The sequence below is a fragment of the Mirounga angustirostris genome, unplaced genomic scaffold (genome assembly GCF_029215605.1).
Source record: "Mirounga angustirostris isolate CCGP_5_RB_7025 unplaced genomic scaffold, mMirAng1.0.hap1 SCAF_2, whole genome shotgun sequence".
In the NCBI taxonomy this organism is placed as follows: Eukaryota; Metazoa; Chordata; class Mammalia; order Carnivora; family Phocidae; genus Mirounga; species Mirounga angustirostris.
In genome coordinates this window covers 3,941,135-3,966,579 of record NW_026991710.1, presented here as the reverse complement: position 1 = coordinate 3,966,579, position 25,445 = coordinate 3,941,135, and the positions used below count along the sequence as shown (strand labels likewise).

At 56.7% G+C, this 25,445-nt stretch overlaps 1 protein-coding gene across 1 annotated transcript in view; it reads left to right on the top strand.

The window, feature by feature from the left end:
• SORCS2 (sortilin related VPS10 domain containing receptor 2) overlaps positions 1 to 25,445 on the top strand; it is a 451,696-nt gene that overhangs the window by 176,334 nt on the left and 249,917 nt on the right. The window contains exon 2 of the mRNA XM_045881528.3: positions 2,756 to 2,823. Coding sequence (XP_045737484.2) covers positions 2,756 to 2,823 — 68 coding nt within the window. The remainder of the gene's footprint in view (positions 1 to 2,755; positions 2,824 to 25,445) is intronic.

Below are 25,445 nucleotides of genomic sequence, written 5' to 3'. Positions count from 1 at the left end.
TCTCATTCCAGGTTTTTCTCCCACCTGGATCAAAGCACCCCAAAGCTGTGGGAATAGGCCAGCCACTAGAAAATGGTTCCCGGGATATTTCATTTCCAAAGCTGTTAACAGAGGACCCCCAGATGGGCAGCCCATAGTTTTTAGTTCTTTGAACAACTTTCAAAAAGTAATGAAAACATGGGGCCCTTGTTCAAACACTTGGGAGAATTTCAGGACGGTATCCGCAGCGCAGATGGTGGAGACCTGGCCTTGCCCCGAGCGCTGAGGTGCATCGCCCGGGCTCCCAGGTGGGCTCAGGTGCTCGCTGGCTGTGCGCTCGGTGCTTACGCTCTCTCTGCTTTCCTTCCTTCATCTGTCGGTGCAGATGATAGCTGCAGCTGCCCCCTGGGTCCCGGGTGTAAAGAGGGTTGATGTGCGTGGGCTGAGTCACCCGGGGCGGTGCGTGGGTCGGGGACAGAGCTGACACCAGCGAATGTGAGCGAGAGCATGGCCCCTTCTCAGTGGCTGCTCGCTCTGGCATCCTCACCATCACAGGGAGCTGGGTATTACTGCCTCTCGGCAGGTGGGGAACTGAGGTACGTCAGGCTTGGAGGGGCTGACCCCAAAGCAGAGGGCTCCTTCTGCCACCAGCTGCAGACTCGGGTGCATGCCGGGCTCCCCCAGGGCTGACCCCTCTTGGAGGGCTCCTGGTCTCAGCCCCGGGCGAGGATGGCCCCGGTTCCTGGCCTCCAGAGCCCAAACGCTCATTCAGCTTCCTGGGTCATGGTGGTACCAGCAGAGCGATTCTGTCCCCTTGCACGAGGAGTGGACGGTGTGTATTCTAGATGGCAGAGGGTGACTTGTGAGTAGATGGCCAGGGCAGGGGGACGGGGCCCTGGCCCGGGGCACTCGTCTCTCCTGGCTTCATTGCCTTAGTCATGTCAGCAGGAGCCGCGCCCAGCGCTGGGACATGAAGCAGGACACAGCCCCCTCCCCCAAAGGGCTCATCATCAAGTGGTGGAAACCGGCCCCAGGAACGGTGCCGGAGGGGAGAGCACAGGGTCTGGGGCAGTGTGGGGGGCATGGACCAGGGGAGGGGCTTGGAAGACTTCCTGGAGGTGCTGTTTGTTAGACTGAGGTCGGAGAGTCCAGGAGGAATTACCCAAGGAATTCGGGCGGCAGGAGGAGGGTGGGCCTAAGTGGAGAGCCCTGCCCAGAAGGGGATGTGCAGGGACCAGCCCCGCCTAGAGAGGGGCCCCAGGGCAGGAGTCCCAGCAGCAGAAACCACTGGACAAGGAGCTCAGCCTACAGAAGGGCCAGAGCGCCATGTTAGGGGGTGAGCTCCCCATCCCTTGAAGTGTGTGGGCAAGGCTCCGATGGCAGGGGCGTGATAAGGATATTGGTTGAGGATTTCACCCTAGAGGGGCTGGATTAAACAGACTTTGAAGTCCCCTCCAGCTGTCACCCTCTGGCTCCTCGAAATCCCCTCTGGGAACAGCAAGACTATAAAATATAAATCAATAGGTTAAAAATACGCTTGTCTCCTACACGTCCAGGCCCTGTCACTCTGCCTGCCTCCCTCGGTCTTTGGAGGATTCTTGCTCTGCTCCGGCAGCCCGAGAGCCCGGCAGGAGAAAATTGCTTTGTTCCCAAGTAGGGCAGGGCTGATCACGCCTCCGCGGATGGGGCCTCGAGTTTGTTTTTGATCATCGCTCCCTCCAGGACATGGCTGGCATCCCCGCCTCATGCCTTCCCTGCTTTCATCACCGGGCAAAGGAAGATCAGCCAGACCGCGTGTGGGGGCAGCCGCGCCCCCAAACCCGAGAGCCCAGGAAGTCGTGCTGACCCCAGATTAGCTGGGCTAAGGGATCTGCCGGGGGCAGTGGGGAGGGTGTTCCCCAGTTACCTCCTGGGGTTCCCATGGCAATGGGAGTGTTAGGAGCAGCTAATAGGGACTGGTAAGGAGTGAAATGAAATTTGATGTATGGGAAAATGCATCGGCCAGTGAAGTAATTGGGGAGAAGGCGCTTTTTCCCCCCTTCCTTTCTGTTGTTCTTGCTCCTCTGCGTGTCTGCGAGAACTTTTGGGTGCTCTTAAATACAGGTGTTGTCATCAGGACGAGCAGTTGCCTCTGCTGCAGGGGTGTGAGATGGGACAGGCTTGGTCACGCGGGGCCCAGTGTGTGTGATGAGTCGTTCAGCAGCCTCGAAACAGTGTGGGCGCCGTCGACGGTGTGGGGCCCACCGCCGGCCCGCCGGGCTGTTCTCGGGCCTTCCACACCCTGTGTCTGGCTCTGCCATCAGCCAGCGCTCAGAGGGGAGTAACCACAGCCCGCCCTTCTGGGGCCTCCTCTTGTCTTGGGTGCAGCCCCAGTGGGTGTTCTTGGCTGTTCTCCAAGTCCCCATCTTCAGAAGCCTTGTCAGATGCGTTCTCTGCCCAGCCTGGGCCACCCCCGCGGCTGTCCCTTTGGCCCCAGTTTGAGATGGTCCAGGGCTGGGTTTGAATGTTTCCTGGCAGCTACCAGGTGGACCTCACGGGATTGGGATGTTCCCAAAGTCACTGTGAAGAGCGGGGTGAGGTTTCGGAGCAGACAGAAGCCTTGGGTCTAGGCGCTCTGCTGCAGGGTGGCTGGAGACCCCGGGAAGCCTGACAGAAAGGCCTAGGCAGCTGAGGCTTGACACAATGCCCCAAATCCTGGGTGGTGGTCGGGGGGTGTCATATTCCTCTTTCAGAGCCTTGGAACCCACTGATTTCTGTCTCTCTGTTGCCACCACAGGTGATCTTGATCCTGACGAAGTATTACCATGCAGACATGGGGAAGGTTCTGGAAAGTTCTCTGTGGCGGTAAGTCACCCTGAGGGTGGGCCTTTCTCCTTATGCACCTGCACGTCTCCCTGGGCCGAGGGCCGAGACCCCCACGCCCGGCTAGAGCATCCCTCTGAGTTGACGGTCTCCCAACTTCCTTTTGGCTGCACAATGCGTGTAAGAGACATGGAGGGCGATTGAGGGTTTCGTCGGTGGGCACACACAGCCCTGGAGAAGAGACAGCCCTTTAGAAAGCGTCTTCGCTTGCTTTTCTTTCTGTGTTTCCTCTCCCCTTCCTTTTCTCATCCCCGGAGGAAGAGGGTTTGCATTGTGAATTCAGGTCAGTGCACAGATGCCCTCCATCCATGCCCTGGGCTTCAGATGTGGCTCCCAGAGCCCACCAAATACGCTGATTACCCTCATTGTTCAGACATGTTTTTTTCTTCCTGGCTCAGCTGAAGACCTTGGTAAATAAATAACCCACCGGCGTCGGGGGATATCTCTTTATATGAGAGATGTGAACTCAGCCCAAGAACATTAAGCAGCCCCTTTGATGTTTTAAACGAGGTGGGAGAGAAGGAGGTTTTGAGAAATCATTTCGGTTACTATCGTCTTCAATATTTACACCTGCTCACCCGGGAAGGGGGAAGGGAGGCTTCCAGCGTCCCGGGCTGTCCTTTCAAAGCTTTTCTCGGGCGAGGATTCTGTTTCCTGCAAGCGCCGTTCGCCGCTCCCACGTTCACTGGGTGTTGAGCCGTTTTGGTTTTCAAGATGTGTTTCTCAAGTAATAATTAATTCATTTTTCTATTTGAAATCCATAAACAACACCCAAACCTGCTCATCAGGACTCCTGTGTGTGTGTGTGTGTGTGTGTGCAGCCCCCTTGAGTTGATTTATTTTTGGCTTTTGGCTTTGCTTCTAGGGCAGGAGCATGATGATTGATTCTGTTGGCTCTTGGGGGATTTCCGTGATGCTTTGGGAGGGTGTTGAAATGGCACCTCAAGCTGGGTCCTTTCCTTGTTGTATAAGGGATGGTGTCGCCTTGGGGCCAGCTGGCCTGGTCACTGGGGGTGCTGATGGTGCTGAGTGTGGGGAGTAAGCCACTTGTCCTGCCCTGCGTTCTTCTTACCCCTCTAGCCTGAGCACCTCTGCTAGCCGGCTCCTCTCGGCCGGGCTCACCCCGTAGACGCCCCAGCCTGCCCCTCAGTTCCCCCACCAGCTTCAGGGAAAGGAGTCCGCATCCTGCAAAGAGGACAGATGTTGTCCTGCCCGCCCCCCCATGACCTCATGTGTTGGTGGATTTTCATCTTGTGCCTCAGAGCAGCTCGCCCACCGAGGAGAGGTAGGAGGGTTGCTTTAAAAAATGCCACTCAGTGTCGTGGGAGGTGCTCGGCATTTGGGATGAGAGTGGAAAATGGCCTGAGAGCTACAGTCCCAGCGACGTGTCGTTGCAGCCCTTTGAGGGTTTGTGTTCTGGGACTGGTTTCAGGCTGAGGCCCCCCAGGGAAGGGCTGGCCCGTGGAGGGCGTTTCCCCTCGCTAGGTGGATGGTCCAAGGACGGGTGCCCGGGCTACACAGTGAACAGAGGCACCTGAGTCTTCTCTTCTCCCAAGCAGATTTCTGTAGCCCCCTCGTCGGCCCGGCCTGCTGCATGCCGAGTCCTGAAGTGGGGGCTCTTCCTTCCTCTGCACCCGCTGACCATCCCGAGTGCCGGGGGTCCTCCACTCTCTGCAGCATCTCCGCGGGCCGCACACGGGGGAGACGGGGTGTCGTAAATGTTGTTTCGACAGTGAACAGCCCTCCTTGTGTGATCTGTGCCCACGGGACAGAGCTGCCCATCCTCATGGGGGACACGGTGGGGACGGCGGATTTGGGCCAGCCCCGTGGTGCGGGGGCCAGGCCTTCTTGCTTACGGGCTCCAGACTCAGATTTTTCAGAGGCAAGTAGAGAAGCCGAGAGAGAGGCCAACCACCCACCTTGGGGCTGCTCTGACGGGGGCTCCCTCCACTCTGCCCCGAGCCTCGGGTCCTGATCTGCCCCTGCCTCGGAGAGTGTGCACCCAGCCAGCCGACCTGAAACGTCCCTAGAAGGGCGCACAGTCTCGATGGAGGTTTTCTCCAAAGCAAATCAACAGACTTTAATTCTCCGTGCTTGCATCACTGTCTGTAAGCAGATATTTCCTCTCCCTTATTAAAAATACATGCAAAGGCATTAGTCATGTCAGGATCACCCCCGTCCCCGTTCAGCGCCATTCCTTCCTGTTTATCTATCTCACACGGACGTATTTATAGAGTCAGATGTGGAATAGCGTCTCGCGTTCTCCTTTCTTCACGCGTCTGTTTCCAGTTTGTCCCTGTGGGCCCGCGTCCGTATCAGCGTGCTCTGGGGCCGCAAACTCACGGGGGAGTAGGTTCCTTCCAATGCTAAGCCACGCTGCCACCATAAAGCATGTAGACGTGTGGTTTTCCTCCTCATTTTGTTCCCTGGGCAGAATCTCGGGGAGTGACAACTGAGCCAGAGAGTGAGCCAGAGGGTGAGCGGTTCCCAGCGGGCTGGCCTGCACTTGCTAGGCCCCGCAGTGCGACGCCGCTCTCCTTTGTGTCCCTTGGGTTCTTGGCGAGGGTGAGCAGCTTCTGTGTTTACCTGCCACTCACACTTGGTCTTGTGAGCATGATCGGCTCATATGCTCTCTATCTGGGGACTTGGGTGAGCGTCTTTAGAAGTGGAAAGATTGCCACTGGTCTTGCGTGGGGTGCCACGCCTCCGCCATCTGCCGTACAAGGCCCGCGTGGATGGGGGCTGGCAGAGCCCATGCCTGGAGCGCACGTATTAAAGCCATGTTCAGTGGACGCGCCCCCAGCCTCCCAAGGATTCTCCTGTGTAGTCGCCAGCAACACATTTTTTTTTAAAGATTTTATTTATTTATTTGGCAGAGAGAGAGAGAGAGCGAGAGGACAAGCAGGGGAGCAGCAGGGAGAGGCAGAGGGAGAAGCAGGCTCCCCGCTGAGCAGGGAGCCCGATGCGGGGCTCCATCCCAGGACCCTGGGATCATGACCTGAGCAGAAGGCAGACACTTAACCGTCTGAGCCACCCAGGCACCCCACCATCAATACATTTTTAATGACAGGTATGGTATTTACATTCTGGAAATGGCTCCCTGAAATCTAAGCTGAGTGCATCTTTCATTGTCCCACATTTCATGGGCCGCACGTCAGCAGCATCTGCCCCCAGCGGGCTTCGCTGATCCAACAGCCTGCCCCTTTCTTCGGGGTGGGGCCGCAGTGAGCCCGTCCTTGGGAGAGCAGGTTGGCTTCAGAGCTGGTCCCCACCAGCCCCTTCCGTCCCGGAGCCCCAGGGCTGAGGGCAAGAGGAGGAGCACTCTCGCTCAGACCAGCCTGCCCGGCACTTGCCTGATGTCCGTTGTGGGAAGGCCCTGGGGCCACTGGAACAAAGGATGAAAGCAACAGGAGTTTGTTCTCTCGCAGCCCCCAGACAGAGGTGTAGGCGGGGCCGGGCTGCTGGCCCCCACACCATGCCCCAGAATGGCCCTGTAGATGTAAAGGTTCTCTAGGTCACGTATCTCCCAAGAACAATATCACCATACCTCCACCCATCCACCCATCCATCAGTCCATCAATCATGTGTCCATCCATCCACCCATCCACATGTGTGTCCATCCATGTGGACACATCCAATCATGTGTCCATCCATCCGTCCATCCACAAATGGACGCCAAGGAGCAGCGTCCTTCCTGTCTCTTCCCACTCCTGCGGCTGAGGGCACTCCAGGCCCTGTCCCCGTGGCTTCTCCTTTGTGTGTCCTTCTCTGTGTGTGCCTTATGAGGACACTTGCCGTTGGATTTAGGGCCCACCCGGGTGATCCGGGGTGATCTCATCTCAAGAGCTCTAACTTAATTACACCCATAACCACCCTTTTTCCACATGAGGCCATGCACTGTCTCTGGAGGTCATGGACACATGGGCTTGGCTCTGCCATTCAGCTCACTGCCCGGTCATCACCCCTCTGGCCACACCACCCAGATCTGACTTCCTAAATGGCTCTTGCACGTGTCCCTCGTTCTCCATCCTCAGCTGTGCTCCCTTTCCTCGGCTTCATCCTTGGTGGGGCCCCGTAGCCCTTCCCAGCTCCTCCCCCTGCTGCCCCTCCCATCCTCTCCCCTTGAGATGCACACACGCCCATGGTCTGGTCCTGCTCACTCATCCCTGCTGGCTTCCCAAGGCTGACACCTGTGCGTCCCAACCCTCCTTGTCCGGGCGCGGGGGATTTCAGCGGCCAGAGCCGGAAGCTACAGAGGCAAGCGTGGAACGTGGGCACTCACGGTCCAGTGGAGAGTTGATGTTCAGTTTGTGTCTACTCCGGGGTAGAGCCGCGGCGATTTCAAGGTGAAGATAAATAGTGTTTGGAATAGGAAACTAAGAACGACATGATCTGTAGAGGCTCCTACGCCCCCCCTCCCAATACCCTGCCTGTGGGAGGATGTCGTTCGGTTAATAAGGGGCTGGGGGACACAGGGCGGCCAACGGGAACTGAGGGGGTTCCCAGGACGCTGGGCCAGCAGCTTGAAAACTGAGACCATTCCTGGGCAAACAGACGAAGGGCACCCCTGAAACAGAGTGGAGGCCACGTCCCCAGCCGAGCCCGCCCGGGATCTGCAGCTTGGAGCGGGGATTTTCTACTGTCTGCTTGACCAGCCTCTGCAGGAGGTCTTGAGACATTGTTCTCCTAGATGCTCCTCTGCCCACGACAGTTTGTCTGTTCAAGTTCTGTATGCGACCTGGGCTGTATACGTAAGAATGTAAGATTGTTCACACCCCTCAAGAACCGGTTTTTGCCCCCTTACGGGTGATTTTGTCTCCAGCTGAAAATCTGTCTCCTAAAGAAGAGCTTCCCTCACATTCTCAGGTGCGTGGGAATCACTTGGGGTCTTGTTAAAATTCGGATTCTGATTCCTGCATCAGGGCTGGGGCCCGAGGCTCTGCATTGTCCGCAGGTTCCGGGTGATGCTGATGTTGCCGACCCCTTGGACACACTCAGAGGAGCAGGGCCCTGCTGGTTCTGGCGCCACCGGGGAGGCCCGCACTGGGCATGGTTGGGGCTACGGCAGGGCAGAGGGTCGGGTGCTCCCACATGGTGCTGTTGTCCAATCCGGGCTGGGTCCTGAGAGGCCCATTTGGTGTCCCTGCAGCTGAATCCCAGATGGCCAGTGAGGCTCAGCTGCCTTATAAACGCTCTCAGGAAGGTAGATGCAAACCACCGAGGTTTGAGCAACATACGATGTGTAGATAACGGGGTCATCAGTGGGAGGTATAAAGGTCACTTAGAAAGCTCTCAGAACCTATGGCCGCTCTGGCCGGGCCTTGGACGATGCAGACTCAGTGTGGAGACTCCCTGGAAGCCCCCCAGGTGGGATCAGCCCCAGGATGGGTGGACTTAGAACGTCTCCTTGCAGGCTTCGCTGGGCACTGGGATCTGCCAGTCTGCGTCTCTAACAGGTGCCCACAAGCTGCCATGGTTGCTGGGCCAGAGACCACACTTAGAGTAGCCAGGGGTTTGGCCGCTTACGAGTGAGGCTTAGCATCATGCAGTGGCTTCCCTGGGCACTTGCATAAGCCACGTCCCCTGGCTCCTACCCCCTCCCCGTCCCGGCTCCTCCCACTCTCCCCCTTGCTCCTCCGTCTCCAGCCGGCCTGCTGCCAGAACCTTCGCCGTGCCTGGCTCGGTCCGTGTGAGGGGGCAGTGCCTGTTGGGGCTGCCTGCCTGGCATGCACTTGGCACTGACCCTCAGGTACTAGCCCCTTGTGGACATTTAGTCTCAGTCTGAGCCTCTTTTCTTCAAAGAGACCAGCCACCACTCAGTACAGAGCAGCCCCGGACATTCTTCATCACATCTCTCCTTGCGTGCGGGAGTTCTTGTGTCTGGTTTGTCCCCTCTCCCCGCACCCAGAATGTGTGATTATTGAGGATGGAGACCAGCCGGGTCCACCTTGATGATCACTGGATGCCCAGCATTTATCACAGATCTGCCACAGGCTGGGCATCGGATGCATGGATGGACAGATGGATGATAGGTGGACAGATGGACATGTGGATGGGTGGATGGATGGACACATGATTGATGGACTGATGGATGGGTGGATGGGTGGAGGTATGGTGATATTGTTCTTGGGAGATACGTGACCTAGAGAACCTTTACATCTACAGGACCATCCTGGGGCATGGTGTGGGGGCCAGGAGCACAGAGTTGGCTCTGAGGCTGTCGTGCAGAGTAGGAGGGGACTGGGAGCATCCTGAGCCAGGGAGAAAGTGGACCTCGGCCCACCTTTCCCTGCCCTGCTGCTCTCTGCTGTGGCGCAGCCCCTGGGACTGCCCACAGCCTCACACGGAGCACGCCCGTGGGCAAAGCCACGTGAAATGGCAGTCCCAGGCCCATGGCCCACTTGACATTGTGCCAGCCCCATCTCTGAACCGGGATGTATGAAGGCCACACCAGCCCTACTGTTCCCCTGGCACGTGTGACCTTGGGCAGGACCTTCAGCCAGAGGCAACCTCGGGAATACTGGGGTGGGCATGGGTCTCAGCTTTTCTCCCAGAGTGACTTGGTGGCATCCCCTCCCTTTGGTGGTTCTCTTCCTTCTATGTTGAATTAACCATGCGATCTTTATTGTATACAAGAATCGTAGAATGGACTGGGTACCATGTGTCAGAGATAGTCCAGTGCTCACCAAGTAATCCAAGCGTTTCCTTCCTTCCCCAGCCTCCCTGGTAGTTATTTTGGGGTTGTCTGGTTAGTGTGGGCCAGTGGACAGTGAGCGGGAATAATATGGGTGAAGCCACGGAAATTTAGAGCAGAGCCTGGGCTAGCCCAATACCGGGTCCCTCGCTGTCACAGATGTTAATTTTTTTCCTGCCTGGGATCTCTATCTCTTCAAGAGATGCACTCTTCCAGATTCTGATCAAGCCCGGCTCTCTCCTCCCTCCTCCCATCCCCTACACCCCGCCATCGCCCACCCAGAAGAAACCACTGTCTTGGAATTGGTGGAGACCATCCCTGAGTATGCATTCTATAATAACTACACATGTATGTGTTTGTCCGCAATCAATGTGTTCTACTGTTTAGCATGTTTTAAAAATTGATATAAATGGCATCATGCTGCCTTTTGAAATCTGATCTGTACTCACCACACGGTTTTGGTGATTTATCCGTGCAGCACACGTAAGCTGGCTGATCTGTGCGTCCCCCTGCTGTGGGAGCGTGAGGGTTTTTCTCCCCCAGATTTTGTTATTCCCATCAGGGCTGCCATGAGCGTCCACACCTGCGTCTCCAGCTTCCTTCTCCTCTCTCTGCTGCCAGCCTGTCTGCGGAGTGACTCCCGCTCCGCATCTCTGGGATCGTCGTCAGGCTTCATAGGTCTGCACTCAGGCGGGCGTGAGAGTGTAGTCCGGTGTGGTTTTATTCTGCATCTTTGTGATTCTTCATGAGCCTCGACATACTTTTCCTTTGTTTATTGGCTAGTCAAGTTTCCTCCCCTGGGATTTACCTGCTTGTGTTGTACATCTTTTTCTTTTGGGTTGCTCAACTGTTTCTTAAACGCTGCCTCTCCACTGCAAATAGCCCAAGTGCTCTCCAGGACCCTTGATTCTAAGAGGCACATCCTCAGAATGTGTCTTGAGCTCCCAGCATGTGCTGTTCATTCTTTCCCAGCAGCTTTTTTTTTTTTTTTAAGATTTTATTTATTTATTTGGGGGAGAGAGAGAGAGAGAAAACAAGTGGGGGTGGGCGGGGCAGAGGGAGAGGGAGAAGCAGGCTCCCCACTGAGTGGGGAGCCCGATGCGGGGCTCCACCCCAGGGCCCCAGGATCATGACCCGAGCAGAAGGCAGATGCTTAACGGACTGAGCCACCCGGGCGCCCCTCTTTCCCAATAGCCTCTGAGAATGGTTCCTCTTATGAATGGTTTTCTTTGCCATGTTATTTTATGTGCAGTTCTTAGAAGAGGATTCTGTGGGATGGTGTATTAGTCAGCTACGGTGACAATAATGCTGTGTAACAAGTCACCCCAAACTCAGGGGCATGTACCCCATACTTATCCTCACACCCCTGGGTTGACTGGTCTGTCTGCCTTGCAAGGGGCATGCATGGGGAGCTCTACTGGTGGGCATGGCCTGCTTTATCTGTATTTGTTCTCGGACCCAAGCTGATGGGACGGAGGCCACGAAGATGTGTTCTTCCCGTGCACCACACTGCAGCTCAAGAACCAAGCGAACCACACAAGCACGTTTATGGCTTCTACTCACCTCCCATTTGCTAGAATTCTATCACCCAAAGCAACTCACAGGGTCCAACCCCACACCAGGGCGGGAGGGGAGAGGAGCAAGGTCAATGTTTGCTGAATGACAATTGGAAGTACCATACAGGGCATGGGTGTTTCTAGAAAATACTTATTTTGTGGTCCTATAAGCTTGGTACACACTCTTAGGTTGAAAATCAACCAAATTTCGGGCGCCTGGGTGGCTCAGTTGGTTAAGCGACTGCCTTCGGCTCAGGTCATGATCCTGGAGTCTCCGGATCGAGTCCCGCATCGGGCTCCCTGCTCAGCGGGGAGTCTGCTTCTCCCTCTGACCCTCCTCCCTCTCATGCTCTCTGTCTCTCATTCTCTCTCTCAAAATAAATAAATAAATAAATAAAATCTTAAAAAAAAAAAAAAAAGAAAATCAACCAAATTTCTTTGCAATAGGACTTTGGGGATGTCTGACACATTAACGCACATCGTTTGTCTCCAGGAGGAGCTTGGGAGGCATTTCTCCATCTCATCCAAGACCATAATCTTCCATTTTGATTTTATTGAACTGTCATTTCATTTTAAATTTAAATTAAATCAAATTAATTTTAATTCCCTTTTATTTATGCATTTTAATATTTATGTATTATATTATTTTTGTTCTGCTGAGCATTTCCTGGGATTGGTTTTCCTTGGCACCAACTTTGGGAAGCTCTGTTTCATAGATTTTGCATTCTGGTGGAGTTGGCATTTGAGATTTTCAGATCACTTCTGTTTATGTATCACGTTACTGCATGGTTACTCCATCCTATTTGAAATCAGATTTGGTTCTGTGGTCCTATGGTGTCTCCCTCTCTCTCCATTTTTCATAGATAGAATTTTAGCATTCTGTATTGTGAATGCAGGGTCTGGGGAGTTTGAGCCGTGAACCCCAGCCATCTGAGGGCCTCTCGACTTGCACTAATACAGAGTAGCATCCAGTCCTTCCCTGCAGAGGTGATGACAGCCAGGGGTGGGGATGTCCATGTGGCTCAATGTCCCAGGGTGAGGTGGACAGAGACGGTGTGCAGAGTGCTTCCCGAGCCGATGGCAGTCCCTAAGGGGCCCCGAGCGTCAGGGCAAACAAGGACCCCCTGTGCCGATGGAGTCTTTCTGGGCAGGTGGTGCTGAGGGTGTGCAGCCAGAGTCTCTAGCAGGAGATTTATAAACACAGGATGTGCTTTGCCCTTTGGTGGCCCGGAAAGAGTGGGGATTTTGGAGAGGCAGTCTTAGACCGCAAGGGGCTTCACCCTGAGGCTAACCTCGGGCCTGGCTGCTGCGTAGTCCATGCCCCGCACACATCCTGCTTCCGTTCGGGCTCCGAGGCTTCACTGCCTCGCATCCTCTCCTGTCCAACCTGAGCTGGAGATGGCGACAGTGAGGATGGCAGCTAATACGTGGACGCCGGGTACTTAGCAGGTGTCCTTCCTCCCCCCGGGGGCTTTCCTCCCCCCACCCCCTCCGCAGGCCTCTCCAGGCCAGGGCTTCAGCATCACCATGGAGGGCTGAGTTTGATTTAATCAAGATGCAGAGCAGATAGGGATCAAGATGGGCGCTGACTTAAAAGCTTTCAGGGTTTGAGTCTATTCAATAAATAATTTGATTTGAATCAACAGTTTGATGAGGTCAGGCTCAGAGGCCTTGAGGTGCCTGTAAAATACTCTGGAACAAGATTCGGGGTGGCTGGAAGGTCACAGGACGTTTGAGGCAATCCCTCAGCATCCCTAGCCCCAAGCCTCTTCTCCCTCCCTCTGCCCTCACTCAGGTCCTGGCTCCCGCTGTTTCAGGCACCCCCCCCCCCAAGGACTCCTCCCAGCTGGTGGTGACTGTCTTCTCTGCCTGCTGGTCCCTCCTCCTTCCTCCCCTCCCCCAACCTCTTCCTTGTTTCCTCCATGTCTCCCCACCATCATCCACTCATCCATCCATCCCCTTCTGTCTCTCTATCCTTCATCCATTGATCTATTCATCTCCTGTGTATCCATCCCCTGTCCACCCACCAACACCCCACATCCATCCATCCATCCATCCATCCTCCATCCATCCTGTATCCATCCCCTGTCCACCCACCAACTCCCTACACCCATCCATTCATCCCTTCATCCATCATTCTCCACCCCATGTGTCCATCCCCTGTCCAGCCACCAACCCCCTACACATCCATCCATCCATCTATCCTCCACCCTTCCTCATGCATCTCCTGTTCACCCACCAACCTCCATCCATCCATCCATCCATCCATCCATCCTTCTATCCCCCCCTATCCATCTCCTGTCCACCCACCAACCAACACCCCCATCCACCCATCCTTCCATCCATCCATCTTCCATCTCCCATGTATCTGTCCTCTGTCCACCAACCTCCCCATCCTCACATCCAACCATCCAGGCTCTAGGTTTGAGTAAGGCATGGTAAAACACCCCCAAGGCCCACAGTTTAGTAACAGGTACAGACAAGCAAATGACCCGGGGTGATGACATGTAATCTGTACCATGATGAAGCTGAGAGAACCAGGGAAGCACTACGTGTCTGCACTCAGTTGGGTAGAGGGAGTGGTGGTCAAGGAGGACTTTTTGGAGGAAGATCCCATCCTGGGGGTACCACCACAGTGTCCCTGTTCTTCCAGGGCAGCTCTCCCTGCACCGCGCCTCCCGCGTGGGTGTGCTCATCCTTAGCAGCCCCAGCACCCATCTTCCCCCCACCCCCAGCTCTGTCAGCCCCTGTGCAACATGTCTTAGCAATCCTTTGGCAACCCGAGGCTGCGTTAGGGAGTACAGCTGCTGGCCCTGGCAGGCGACAGGAACATTCTGTCCTCTGCAGCCTGGTCAAGCCTGAGTCCAGCTTCCTGGGTGGAGCCTGCCCTCGGGGAGCCACATCCCACCTGGGCTCAGCCCTTGTCCTTCCTGTGGTTTCCTCCCTCCCGCTCTCTCCTGCGTCCTGCCCCTGCGACCCCATTCCTGCAGGCTGGAAAGGCCAGCCCCAGGCTCTGGAAGAGTCCAGGGAAGGAGCAGATGTGAACAGACCGCACACAGGTCCCCAGCTTCTTTGGGAGGGTCCTGCGCCATCTGCCCTGGGCAGGACATTTCTTCTGAGTGGAGCTCTTGCAGCGATGGTGACCGACAGCCATGCCGTGAAGGCCACCATGTCCATCTGAGCCCATAGCACAGCATCTCAATCCCTAGGGTCCTCCGCGAGAAATGGGGGACAGGTGCTCATTGGGGAAGGGCAGCCTGTGAATTTGGGGCCATGATCTGATTCTTGGTCCTGCATTTAGCCGAGGGCCGTCTCTTTGGTCCTCCGGACACTTGCAGATTCTCCCTCCAGAGTGTTTCCCCAGCCCCATCGGTAAAGGGCCTCCGTGGCCTCTGCCCTGCCCAGCCTCCCAGGGATAGCCTCCATAAGAACTCTCCCCAGCTTCCCCGGCCCTGTCCCTGCTGTGCGCAGATGTCCCCTCCCCAGCTGGGCCAGGCACCTCCCCTGGGCTCTCCCAGACCCTCCCCCACAGCCTGCCGCTCATCTCCTCTTGGGATCAGGGTTCCTGTGTTCTCCACGTGGTGGAAACTCTGGAACAGACTCAGGCCCCGGGGTTTACTGAGCGGGATAAGCGTCTGCGAAACACTGCGCGGGTTCCATGGTGGTCACTTCACTTTCCCTTAACCGGAAGCTGCGTGCCACCATCGACCCTCTGAAGGATGTTCTTGAGGGACACCTGGGGGCTCAGTCGGTGAAGCGTCTGCCTTCAGCTCAGGTTATGATCCCGGGGTCCTGGGATCGAGTCCTGCATTGGGCTCCCTGCTCAGCCGGGAGTCTGCTTCTCTCTCTCCCTCTGCCCCTCTCCCCTGCTTATGCTCTCTCTCACTCTCAAATAAATAAAGTCTTTTTTAAAAAAGAAAGATGTTCTTGATAAGGATGTTGCTAAATTCTTCTCCAGAAAATTCTCCCTTAAAAAAAAGAAATCTTATTTAAAAAAATTATAATCTACGATTATCAGAGAGATTTTGGAAACCATAACATACACGAGGCATAAAAACAATCCCGCGTTCACCCACCTTATGAGGTTACAGCTGTTAATATTTGAGATCAGTGTTCTCACTAGTCTTTTTTCAGATGCAGATATATACATGTTTTATAAATCTTAGATCCCAATTTAATGTTATGTCTTAAACATTTTCCTATGCTCCTGCATATTATCAAACTGCTGTTTTTAGTGGCCATGTAATAAACTCTTAGCAGAAGGAGGTATTATTTATTTAACCAAATCCTCGTTTTCAGACATCGGCGTCATTTTCAATTTCCAGCCGCGTAAAGATATAAAGCAGACTGCGGTGAATGGCCCGTCTGCACGTTGTCCCCATGTCTCTGAGGACCTTCCTAGGGCCAACTCTTGAGCACGGGCTTCCTTTGGTGCCTGTTGGATCTCAGGGAGCTGGGATCCCAGCGTGTGTCTGAGCCTGGAGGTGCGTCTCCGAGGCTGCTGTTGGTGCCAGGCGGGAAGCCGGGGAGAAATCAAAGCACCATTTAGGCAGGAGGTGATGAGATGCACGCTGGGAGCGCTGTGTCCTGTCCTTGTGCAAATGTTCTTCCAGCTAAGGAAAGCCAAGGCAGCAAGGCCAGGTTGCACTGTTGTCCTGCACACCTCGCGAGTGGATGGAGGCCTTTGGCCTTGACCGGCCCGAGCCCCATCACTTCCCAGGTGCTTCTTGAGGTCCTGCGGTGTGTCAGGCACCGTTCTAGATGTCAGAGACTCAGAGCGAGTGGAACACAGGCGTCTATCCCCTGGGACATCACCGAGCCGTGGGAGAACAGGGGATCCGGGGTGGGGCCCCCCGGTATGTGAAGCTCTGTGAGGCCCGGCTGAGCCTCAGGGGCTGTGGCGTCCCAGATTGCTGGACATGTGGGGACAGCGTCCCATAAAAGGGACTCTTGGAAATAGGTTCTGAGGGATGAATAGAAGTTCGCCCGGCAGAAAGGGGAGGTGAAGCAGGGGAAGGGAATCAAGGCAGTAGGAGAGGCATGCAGTGGTGTAGAGTCTGGGGATGCCCAGGGCTGGGGAGAGCCCCCCAAAAGTAGCCAGCCTGGTGCACTCCATACATTCATTTTCTTTTGCTGGGGTAACGAGTTATCACACACCTAGTGGCTTAAAACAAGCCCAGATTCATTACCATGTAGTTCTGGAGAGCACAAGTGTGACATGGGTCCCACTGGCTAAAGCCAAGCCTTCCCCTCCTGAGACGTTAGGGGAGAATCTGTATCCTGCCATTTTGCAGCTGCTGGAGGTCCCCTGTGTGCCTTGGCTCGCAGCCCCTCCTCCGCCCTCGCTGCCCTTTTATTTCCCGTCTTTCTCTGACCATAGCTTGGGCAGGTCCTCCCTTTCAAGGAGCCATGTAGTTAGATCGGGCTCTCTGGGAGAATCCAAGAAGATGGCCCCATCTCAAAGTTCTCCACTTAATCGCATCAGCAATGCCCGTTTTGCCCGTAAGGCGGCATTTGCTCAAGGATGTGGATGTGTTTGGGGGGCCATTATTCTGTTAACCACGCTGGGCATGAAGGCATCCAGAGATGATTGTCTCTGGGTCTCTGGTCCGTTGAAAGCCTAACTGGCGCACCCTCACGAACACAAGCTACTAAGACACATTTTCAGATCATTAAATTCTGTATATATTTCTTGAGCATCCTCTTGGTGCCAGCACGTTGCCATGCTTTAGGATTGGCCATGAATGAGACACCAGCCTTGTTAGGGAGGAAGGGACTGATGGGGGGGAGGACCCACATCTGCTGTGAAGGAACCCGCAGGAGAGGGCAACTGGCCATTTCAGAGGAGGTGATATCTGCACTGGGCTTTGAAGGATGAATAGGAGTTTTCTAGGCAGACAGGCAGGGGAAAGGCATTCTAGACAGAGGAAACATTTCCTGTGGAAACACGGAGGCATGAACCAGCCTGGCGGGAGGAATCTTAGGAAGCTGGGAGGGGCTAACTGTGAGGTGGTCAGAGGATGGTGGGAGATGAGGTTGGGGGGCCAGTGAGGGTTGGACCCAGGAGCCCTGTATGCATGAACAGGAGGACCAAACTCGTCTTATAGGTGGTGGGGAGCTAGGCATGGGGTTGTGGATTAGATTGAGCACATGGCTGCAGCATTGGTGGGGACAGTTGGGGGGCAATCGCAAGGTTTGGGGATGCCCACCGGCAAAGTGGAATGTGGAGAGAGGGAGACCGTGGGACCCCTAAGCCTCATCCCTCCTCACCCCTCCAGGACCCATTTGCGTGCAGAGACCCGGTTCCCCATTCTTTCCCCCACTCGTATCCCACACCCCTTCCTCCCCCCGCCCCACTCCTACCTTTCCCTGCGGTCTACAGAAGAACAGAGCTGGATCCCCTGCCCTTTACATTAAAATCGCACTCTGCCCTGGAGATTTATTGCATTTTAATAAAACTCCCTGAGTGGGTAACATATGAAAACGCTATCTTTGTTTTCTATTATGTAATAAACCTCGCTTGAGTGTGCTTTGAAGGATGGAGCCATAAACCTGTTTACAGGGCAAACGGCGTCTGGGGGACATGCTGGTGGCCGAGTGGCATCCCGGGGGTTCTCCAGCTCTGCCATTATTAGCTGGTGCTGGGGACAGTTAGTCCGTTTCTCTGAGCCCTGGTTTCCTCGTCCACAAAGAGGGAGTTGCGGAGAAGTCGAGCACGATACTCTTGGTAAAGTTTACTGAGCACGAGGGTCCAAGATTTAGCTGTTTTTATTTTGCTGTGATGTTATTTTGTTTGGAGGTAAACACTCACATTTGTTATATTTGGGAGAAGTATGGGCACCCCAATTCTGGGTGTCCCAGCTCTGCCACTCGCGAATGAACCTGGCCAAGTCACTCGCTGTGTCTGAACCCGTTTGCCCACCTGTAAAATGGGTCTCTTTCCTCCAGAGCTCTGCTGAGGAGGGTGGCAGTTACTGGGGGGGCACTTTGCAAGGGACCTGATCTTCCTGGCCATGACCCGTGACCTCTGTTACAACTCCTGATATCTGTTGCCTGCGGTTCCTGTCCTCAGACTGATGCTGGCCGTGGAGGATTTGAAGAAGGAACATCATCTTTCAGTTCAACGGGGAGTGAGCCGGAGGGTGGCCCCTGATCCAGCCTTGGGTGAAGAGGGGTTGGCAGAGGCTCCCCAGGGCAGGTGGAGAGGACCAGGGGGAGAGGCCTCTCAAGGGCTCTGGTGCTCAGCGCATTTTCGGTTGGTGGCATGGGAACATACAGGAATAAGTAAGGGGATGGGGAAAGGGATTGTGGAGGAAGCTGAGTTTCAGGATTGGTGTCACATAATCAGACATGAGTCGGTGCCCTCAGCTGGAACCCTTACTGATCTGAAACATTGTCACTCCTCCCTCCTGTCCCCTCCCTCCCTCCTATCCTCTCCCTCCTGTCCTCTCCCTTTGTCCCCTCTTCCCTCATGTCCCCTCCTCCCTCCTGTCCCTTCCCTCTCTCCTGTCCTCTCCCTCCTGTCCCCTCCCTCCCTCCTTTCCCCTCCCCCCTCCTGTCCCCTCCCCCCATCCCCTCCCCCCTCCCTGTCCTCCCTCTCTTCAGCAAGTTTTTCGGAGCACTGAGCACATTCTGGATGCACTCCTTGACTCTGGGAACTCAGGACTGAATGAGAGAGGCTCAGGGCCTCTGCCCTCATGGGGTTCCTGCGCTTCTGCACTTCCTCTCTTCTTCAGGAGATAGTGTGACAGGTGGCCAAGAGCACAGGCTTCTCAGAGTGCCGAGGAGTCCCTCTTGGCTCTGTCTTATTAGCTGTGTGGCCTTGGGAAAGTCACTCCCCCTCTCTGAGCCCAGGTTAGCTCAGCATCGGTCAGATGGGGACAACAGTATCGCCTGGGTCGGCGGGTCCAAGGACCCTGGAAGCGTCAGGGAATGTGGCTGTCACTGTCTCCACCTTTGCTGATGGCCTCGGGGGCTGGGGTCACTGAATTTGGCCCGAGTCCCTTTGTGTAGCGAATGTGGTCTCCAGGCCACAAGCCGGCGACTTTCTCCGCCGGGCACTGGGGACAGCGGAGTTTGCCACAGGCCTGGCCCTTGAGGGGCTGGAGGCTCTGTCTCCATCTCCTGTCCCCACCTGGGTGATGCTCAGTGCTGCATTGCCCCTCTCCTGGACGACACGCCAGACTCCGAATTGGCAGGGAGTCAGGTCAGCGCCTCCCCCTCAGAGCCACGTCCCGACAGACTATGTCACGAGCCCTACGTGTTAGATGCAACTTCTCTGTGCTATTTTCTCTGTTATGTTGATCATAATCTCTCAGGAATTAAATGCAGTATTTGTAATGCTGTTATTTTAATCAAGTTCTCATTTCCAAACCTTGGTATAGTTTCTTCCTTTACGGCGCGTCTGTGCGTCCCACCAGGCGCGGGCGTCAGGGAGCTGTGTCCTTGCCTGGCTTCACTCTTGACGCAGGGCCGAGAACAGTGCCTGGTGCCCAGGAGGTCTCTGCCCGTGGAGTCGAAAGCAGAGACTGGACGTTTTCCTTGGCTGGTCTGTGAGCAGCTCTGGGGGCCGGGGGGCAGGGGGCAGGTCAGTTTCCTGCTGGGGACCAGACTGGGACCAGAGCCCAGCACCTGATGTGTCTTCAGGCAGAGTCCGTGCTCAGGAGACCCAAGCCGCCTTCGCAGGGGTGTGAGCTCTAGGAACAGTGGGGTGCTGCTAAGTGTTAACAACCAGCACCCCAGGAAAGAACCCTAATGTGTAGTGCTTACCAGCACCCATGGTGTAAATGCTCCCACCACGGCCAATCTCAAGCTCCAATGGAGTTTGGAGGAGACGTGCATCATTGGCTCTAGCTAGCGGGTGTGAGCTGATCTAAGCTGGTGTGAGCCAGAGTAAGCCGGTGTGAGTTGGGGTGAGCTGATGTGAGCCATTATGAGCTGATGTGAGCCAACGTGAGCTGACGTGAGCTGGTATGAGCCAGAGTGAGCTGATGTGAGCTGATGTGAGCCGATGTGAGCTGACGTGAGCCGGCGTGAGCCGGCGTGAGCTGACGTGAGCCGATGTGAGCCGGTATGAGCTGATGTGAGCCAACGTGAGCCGACGTGAGCCGGTGTGAGCTGATGTGAGCCGGCGTGAGCTGACGTGAGCCGGTGTGAGCTGGTGTGAGCCGATGTGAGCCGGTATGAGCCGATGTGAGCCAACGTGAGCTGACATGAGCTGGTGTGAGCTGATGAGCCAACGTGAGCTGACGTGAGCTGGTATGAGCCAGAGTGAGCTGGTGTAAGCTGATGTGAGCCGGTGTGAGCTGATGTGAGCCAACGTGAGCTGATGTGAGCCGGTGTGAGCTGATGTGAGCTGGCGTGAGCTGATGTGAGCCGGTGTGAGCTGACGTGAGCTGGCGTGAGCTGATGTGAGTGAACGTGAGCTGACGTGAGCCAGAGTGAGCTGGCGTGAGCTGGTTCCAGCGCACCATTGTTCAGGAAGATTCCCAAGTCCTCCAGCCTTCCAGGAATGAGCCGGTCTGTGAGCAATTGGCTGGGAGGGCACTGCTAACTCTAGCAGAACAGCTGGGACGTTGCCGGCTTTTCCCAGGAAACTTGGCCGCCAGTAACCCTGGCACCTGGTGTTTTTCCTGGCTGTATGTCAGGAGGAGGTGATGGGGCCTGAGAGGTCGGATAGCTCTCTGTTCCTCTTCCAAATAGCAGGATAATAGTCACAGCTCCCTTAGCACACCCCAGAAGCAGAAGCACCAGGCGGAAGGGTTGGAGAGCCTAGGAGATCCAGGCCTGAGCCATGTGACCCCGAGATGTCTGTGCCTTTGCCCCTTAGCTTCACTGTCTGCCCAGTGTGGACGCTGAGCCCTGCCTCCGGGCTGTGAAATCCAGGTCTGCATGGCCCTCTGAGTCAGCTGGGGAGGGAGAGGCTCAGAAAGATCCAGCGGCTTGCCCAAAGTCACCCAGCATGTTGGCAGCAGCCCCTCGTGGTGGCAGGAAGGGGGTCCCAGCCGGGCTGGCTTTTCCCTGGAGGGTCTCAGCAGGAGCGGGACGAGGGACTGACGAGGGACTGTTGCCTCCTGGTCGGTATGGGGTGGTGGGTGCTGGGAGGGGCGTTGTGTCCGCAAGTCCCGGCAAGTCTGCTGAGCTCGCCATCACATAGATGGATATCCACTCGCCCCTGAAGGTCACCCGGTCAGGCCAGTGTGTGTGGGAGCCAGCACTAAATCGGGGTGGGGGACCTCAGATCCCGCGGCCCGCACTCCCCCAGGCTGCCAAGCCCACCACCTCCTGGTGGGGCCGGCTCTCTGTCCTGGGAGAACCACCAGGGGCGCGGTTCCCCTCGTGGGGTGTGGGGTCAGCAGGAGGGTGAGGCGGATCCTGCCCTTCCCCTGACCTTGGCCCCTGGTGGGCTTAGCTCAGGGACTGGCCCTGGGAGCCTAGGGGCTGCGTGGGCAGGTGAAGGTGGAGCCCCCCATGGGCCCGGATTCTGGAGGCTTGCAAGTGACCCTGGGGCGCTCTCTGCATTCCTGCACGGTCCCGGCTGTCGGATTCTTCCACACTGAGGGTGCGTGCAGCCGGCATGGTGACAGGAGAGCCTTGCGTTTTCAGTTAAGCTGGATGCCTCAACCCCTGTCCCTTGCTGGCTGCCGAGTCCCCCAGGACGGCCTGGGTGACCATCTCCTGTTTCCAAACGCGCAGGAAGCCCCCTACCTGAGGCGCTGGTGACATTTAAACAGGAGAGCCTGTCCGAGGCGCCCTCTGCTTTCTGCTGGTGGTTTAGCCACCGAGTGCCTCCCCCGGGGGCCCAAGCTGGGAAGTTGGTGTGGGAGGGGGATTGGCCCAGCAGGGAACCGACTGCAGAGTGAGCCCGGTGCTCCCCGGGCTTGGTGAGGAGACAGGAGGCCTGCAGAGGCCATGTGCTGGTGGCCTACGGGCAGGCTGAACCTTTGGGCATGCTTTGGCCAGAAGAGGACTTGAGGAGAGTGTTACTGAGCTGCGAGCACTGAAGAACTTTGAGGTCCCCCAGGAGCAGCCTGGGGTTCTGACCTCGGAAGCAAGGAGAGGGAGGGTAGGCAGGGGCTGCGTTGTCCCGGGGCCACTGCGCTGTCTGCCAGGAGTCCAGGGCTGGTCATCGTTGTGCCCGACCCCGGGCCCTGGGGTGTTGGTGCTGGGCCCCCATCGAGCCCAACCGCCTCCGGTTACAGGAGGGAAGAAGCAGGTGCATGGGAGAGGCGGTGTGAGCTTCTGCCCCCTCGCCACGCTACCCCGTCATGGGGTCTTCCCCGAGGAATCACACTTCGGACCCCCCGGTGGCCGTGGCGTTGGGCCGCAGATGTGCCAGGCCAGTCCGGGAGCTGCAGCTGTGTGCCAGGGCCTGTGTTTATCTGGGGAAGAAGGCCCTGCGTCCGGGCCTGCCATGCCTGACCCAACGTTCCTGCAGTCAGCGAGCCCATAGTCAGCAGCTGGGGCCTGGCCGGTGGCCCCGAGCCCGGTGGAGAAGCCACCGGACTGGCCTCACCAGCTGGGCCTTTGTGTCCGGCTCTGGAAACACCCTTCCCGGCCCATGCCACTGACCCGAGGGCGGCTCTTGGGGTCCGTTATTAAGCACCATGTTGTAGGCGCCCCTTTCTGGAGGGAAAACCCAGAACGGCTTCGAACAGAGAAGGGAAGATCCTCTCTCTCTCTCTCTCTTCTCCCCGCTCTCCCCACCCCTGCTCCCTCTCTCTTCTTCCTCGCTCCCCCCACCTCCGCTCCCCCCGCTCCCCCCCGCATCTCTTAGATTGTCCCCTCATAATATACATCTGAGTAAGCAGGCAGGTGCTTATGGGTCAACTGGCCAGGGCACTCTTTCAGACCCATCTGGTGAACTCGGGCCCTTAAGGGCTCCCTCTGGGCGGTGGGCCTTGGGCCAAGTTTCCGGGGTTCTCTGGGCTAGAGGAAGCTGCAGACGGGCAGCTCAGGAGGGGGTTGGTGTCCTCAGATGGATAGGATGGCACAGGGAGTCTGCAGCTGTGTGTGCCTGGCATGGGGGCAAGCTTGGACGTGGTTACCTTACTTAATTCTCAGACAGATTCCATAGGACGGGGTACCTTTGTTGTCCACATTATCCTCACAGGGGAACTGCAGCTCTGAGTTGTGAAGTAACTTGGCCAAGGTCACACAGCTGTGAGTGGCGAAGCCTAGCTCCGATGTGCCTATGTGCAAAGCCTATCCCGGGTTGCCAGGACTCCCAGTCTATTCCAGAAAGGTCCCATCGTGCGGAGTCAGGCTTGGCCCCTGTTAACAGTGGGGACTCGGTGAATCTGGGGTGTTTCAGAGCAATGGGGTGATGAGGGCAGCCTTCCTGGGGGAGGCCATGGAACCTGGGCCGTGCAGACCAGGAGGGGGCAAGGGTGGGGTAGGGGCCCTTTCTGGGCCTGGGGTGGTAGGTTCAGTGAGTATCCAACACTGGCTCCTCTGGGCTAGAGCCTAGGCTTGGGGACTTCCGGATGTCCCGAGGAGAATTCTGGCACAGTTCGGGTCTCGAGGGTAGCACGAAGGTGATCATGTCAGTACAGGGTGGACACAGCACTATTCTGGGGCCTCTTGCTGAGGGACGAACAAAGCCTTGTGGGGAGAGGGCTCAGGCCCCTGCAAGTCCCTGAGTGAGCAGCCGTGGCTGGCTGCCTCTCACCACATGCCTTGCGTTGGAGCCGGACCCGAAATGCAGTCTGAGCTGGGGCTTGGGGCTTCAGGCAAGACACCGTCCCTCTCTGGGCCCCAGAGCTTGGGCACATCCTGAGCCTGCTGGGCTGGGCATCTCCCACATCCCTTCCTGACCAGGGTTGGGTGCCCGGGCTGGGATTGAAGCAGAAAGAGCAGTCCTGGCCTCTGCCTCCTGCTTGTGTGACGAGAGCGCCTGAGTGGGGACAGCAGTGGGGTGAGGTGGAGTGTGCCCCTGACTTGGGAACGGGTGTGACAGTGACCACCACGGTGGGAGGAGTCCAGAGGTCACAGAGAAGGCAAGGGGGCACTTGTCCCGGGTCTGCTCGCGCAGCTGTCTGGAAAGGTCTTGCACACCCAGGCCCCGACCAGCTGAGAGCTGTGGGTCCCCGGGGGCAGCCCACCGGGCCACGAAGGGTACTCATTTGCACAGCATCCCAGGGAAGGCAATTGGAACTGAGCAGAGCCAAGTAGCTTTCATTTCTTGAGGGATGGGGTGTCCATATTGTATTCCTGGGGGGTCTGGCATGGCTCAGCCTTCTCAGGAACATCTGACTCCATGGAGCTGTCCGGGCTGGGGGTCCCTGCCAGTGAGCCAGAGGGAGTTTTCGGCCGCAGATGATGTCACGCAGGGCCAACGTTCACGAATCCATCCCACATGCATTCACGGGGCCCTGTTTGGACCCGGCTCTGTGCTAGGAGATAGGAACGGTGGGGACCCCTGGGGCACAAATCTCTGCCCCGCGGGGGTTCCTGACGCACAGGAGAGAGGACCACAGACGCCTGTAAGAAGTGGCATCAGTAGTGGGCTCTGTGGCCGTAGTGGCTGAGGGAGGAGGACAAGCCAGGAGCAGGGCGGGTGGCGTCAGGGCAGGGCCCTCCCTGGGACGTGACATGGGGACAGAGTTCTGCAGGAGGGAGGGGCAGCCCCTCAGAGAGGTTGGGATGAGGATGGACTGGGAGGGGTGGAGGAAGGGGGACCAGGGAGGCACTGGGGTGAGCCCAGGGCATTGTAGGAAGGGCTTCTACTTCCAGGAGTAGTTTGCGGGTTGCTGGGGCTCTTTGGCAGTGGAGGGAGAAGAGAGAGCGGCAGGGCTGGCCCCGTTCACCGCGCAGGGCTGGGCTGGAGCTGGGATCGGTGCAACCCCATCCTTTGGCTTTGCACAAACACTTCCGTACAGATGGGAGTGCATGCACACACAGTGACACACCCACGGTCCGCGTGCCCTTGTCTAGAGGTTTGGGTGAAGAGCCAGGCACATCCCTGCTGAGCGAGCGGCTCCCCGATGCCCTCCACTCGCCCCCGGAGGCCTGGCGGGGCAGGGTGGCCTGGGCGCTCTCCCAGGGGCTCAGCTCCAGCAGGCAGCTAGTGGACCCAGCCCCAGCTTGCCAAGCTGAAAGGAATTTGGGGAGGGAAGTGCTAGGAAACAGCAGAGCGGTTAAGATGCTCGCCCAGGGAAAGCTAGTTAATCAGCCATATCAGACCCAGAAATCACAGTGTGTCTTAAGAGGAAGATATGCAAAAACAAAACCAAGCCATGAAAACATGTTTGAAGGGGAAGGCTGGACTCAGAAGGAAAGATGCTGGATGCGGGAGGGTTTTGAAAGGCCCCTCACTGATGGTGTGCGTACCGAGCTGTCCCCTCCCCATACAG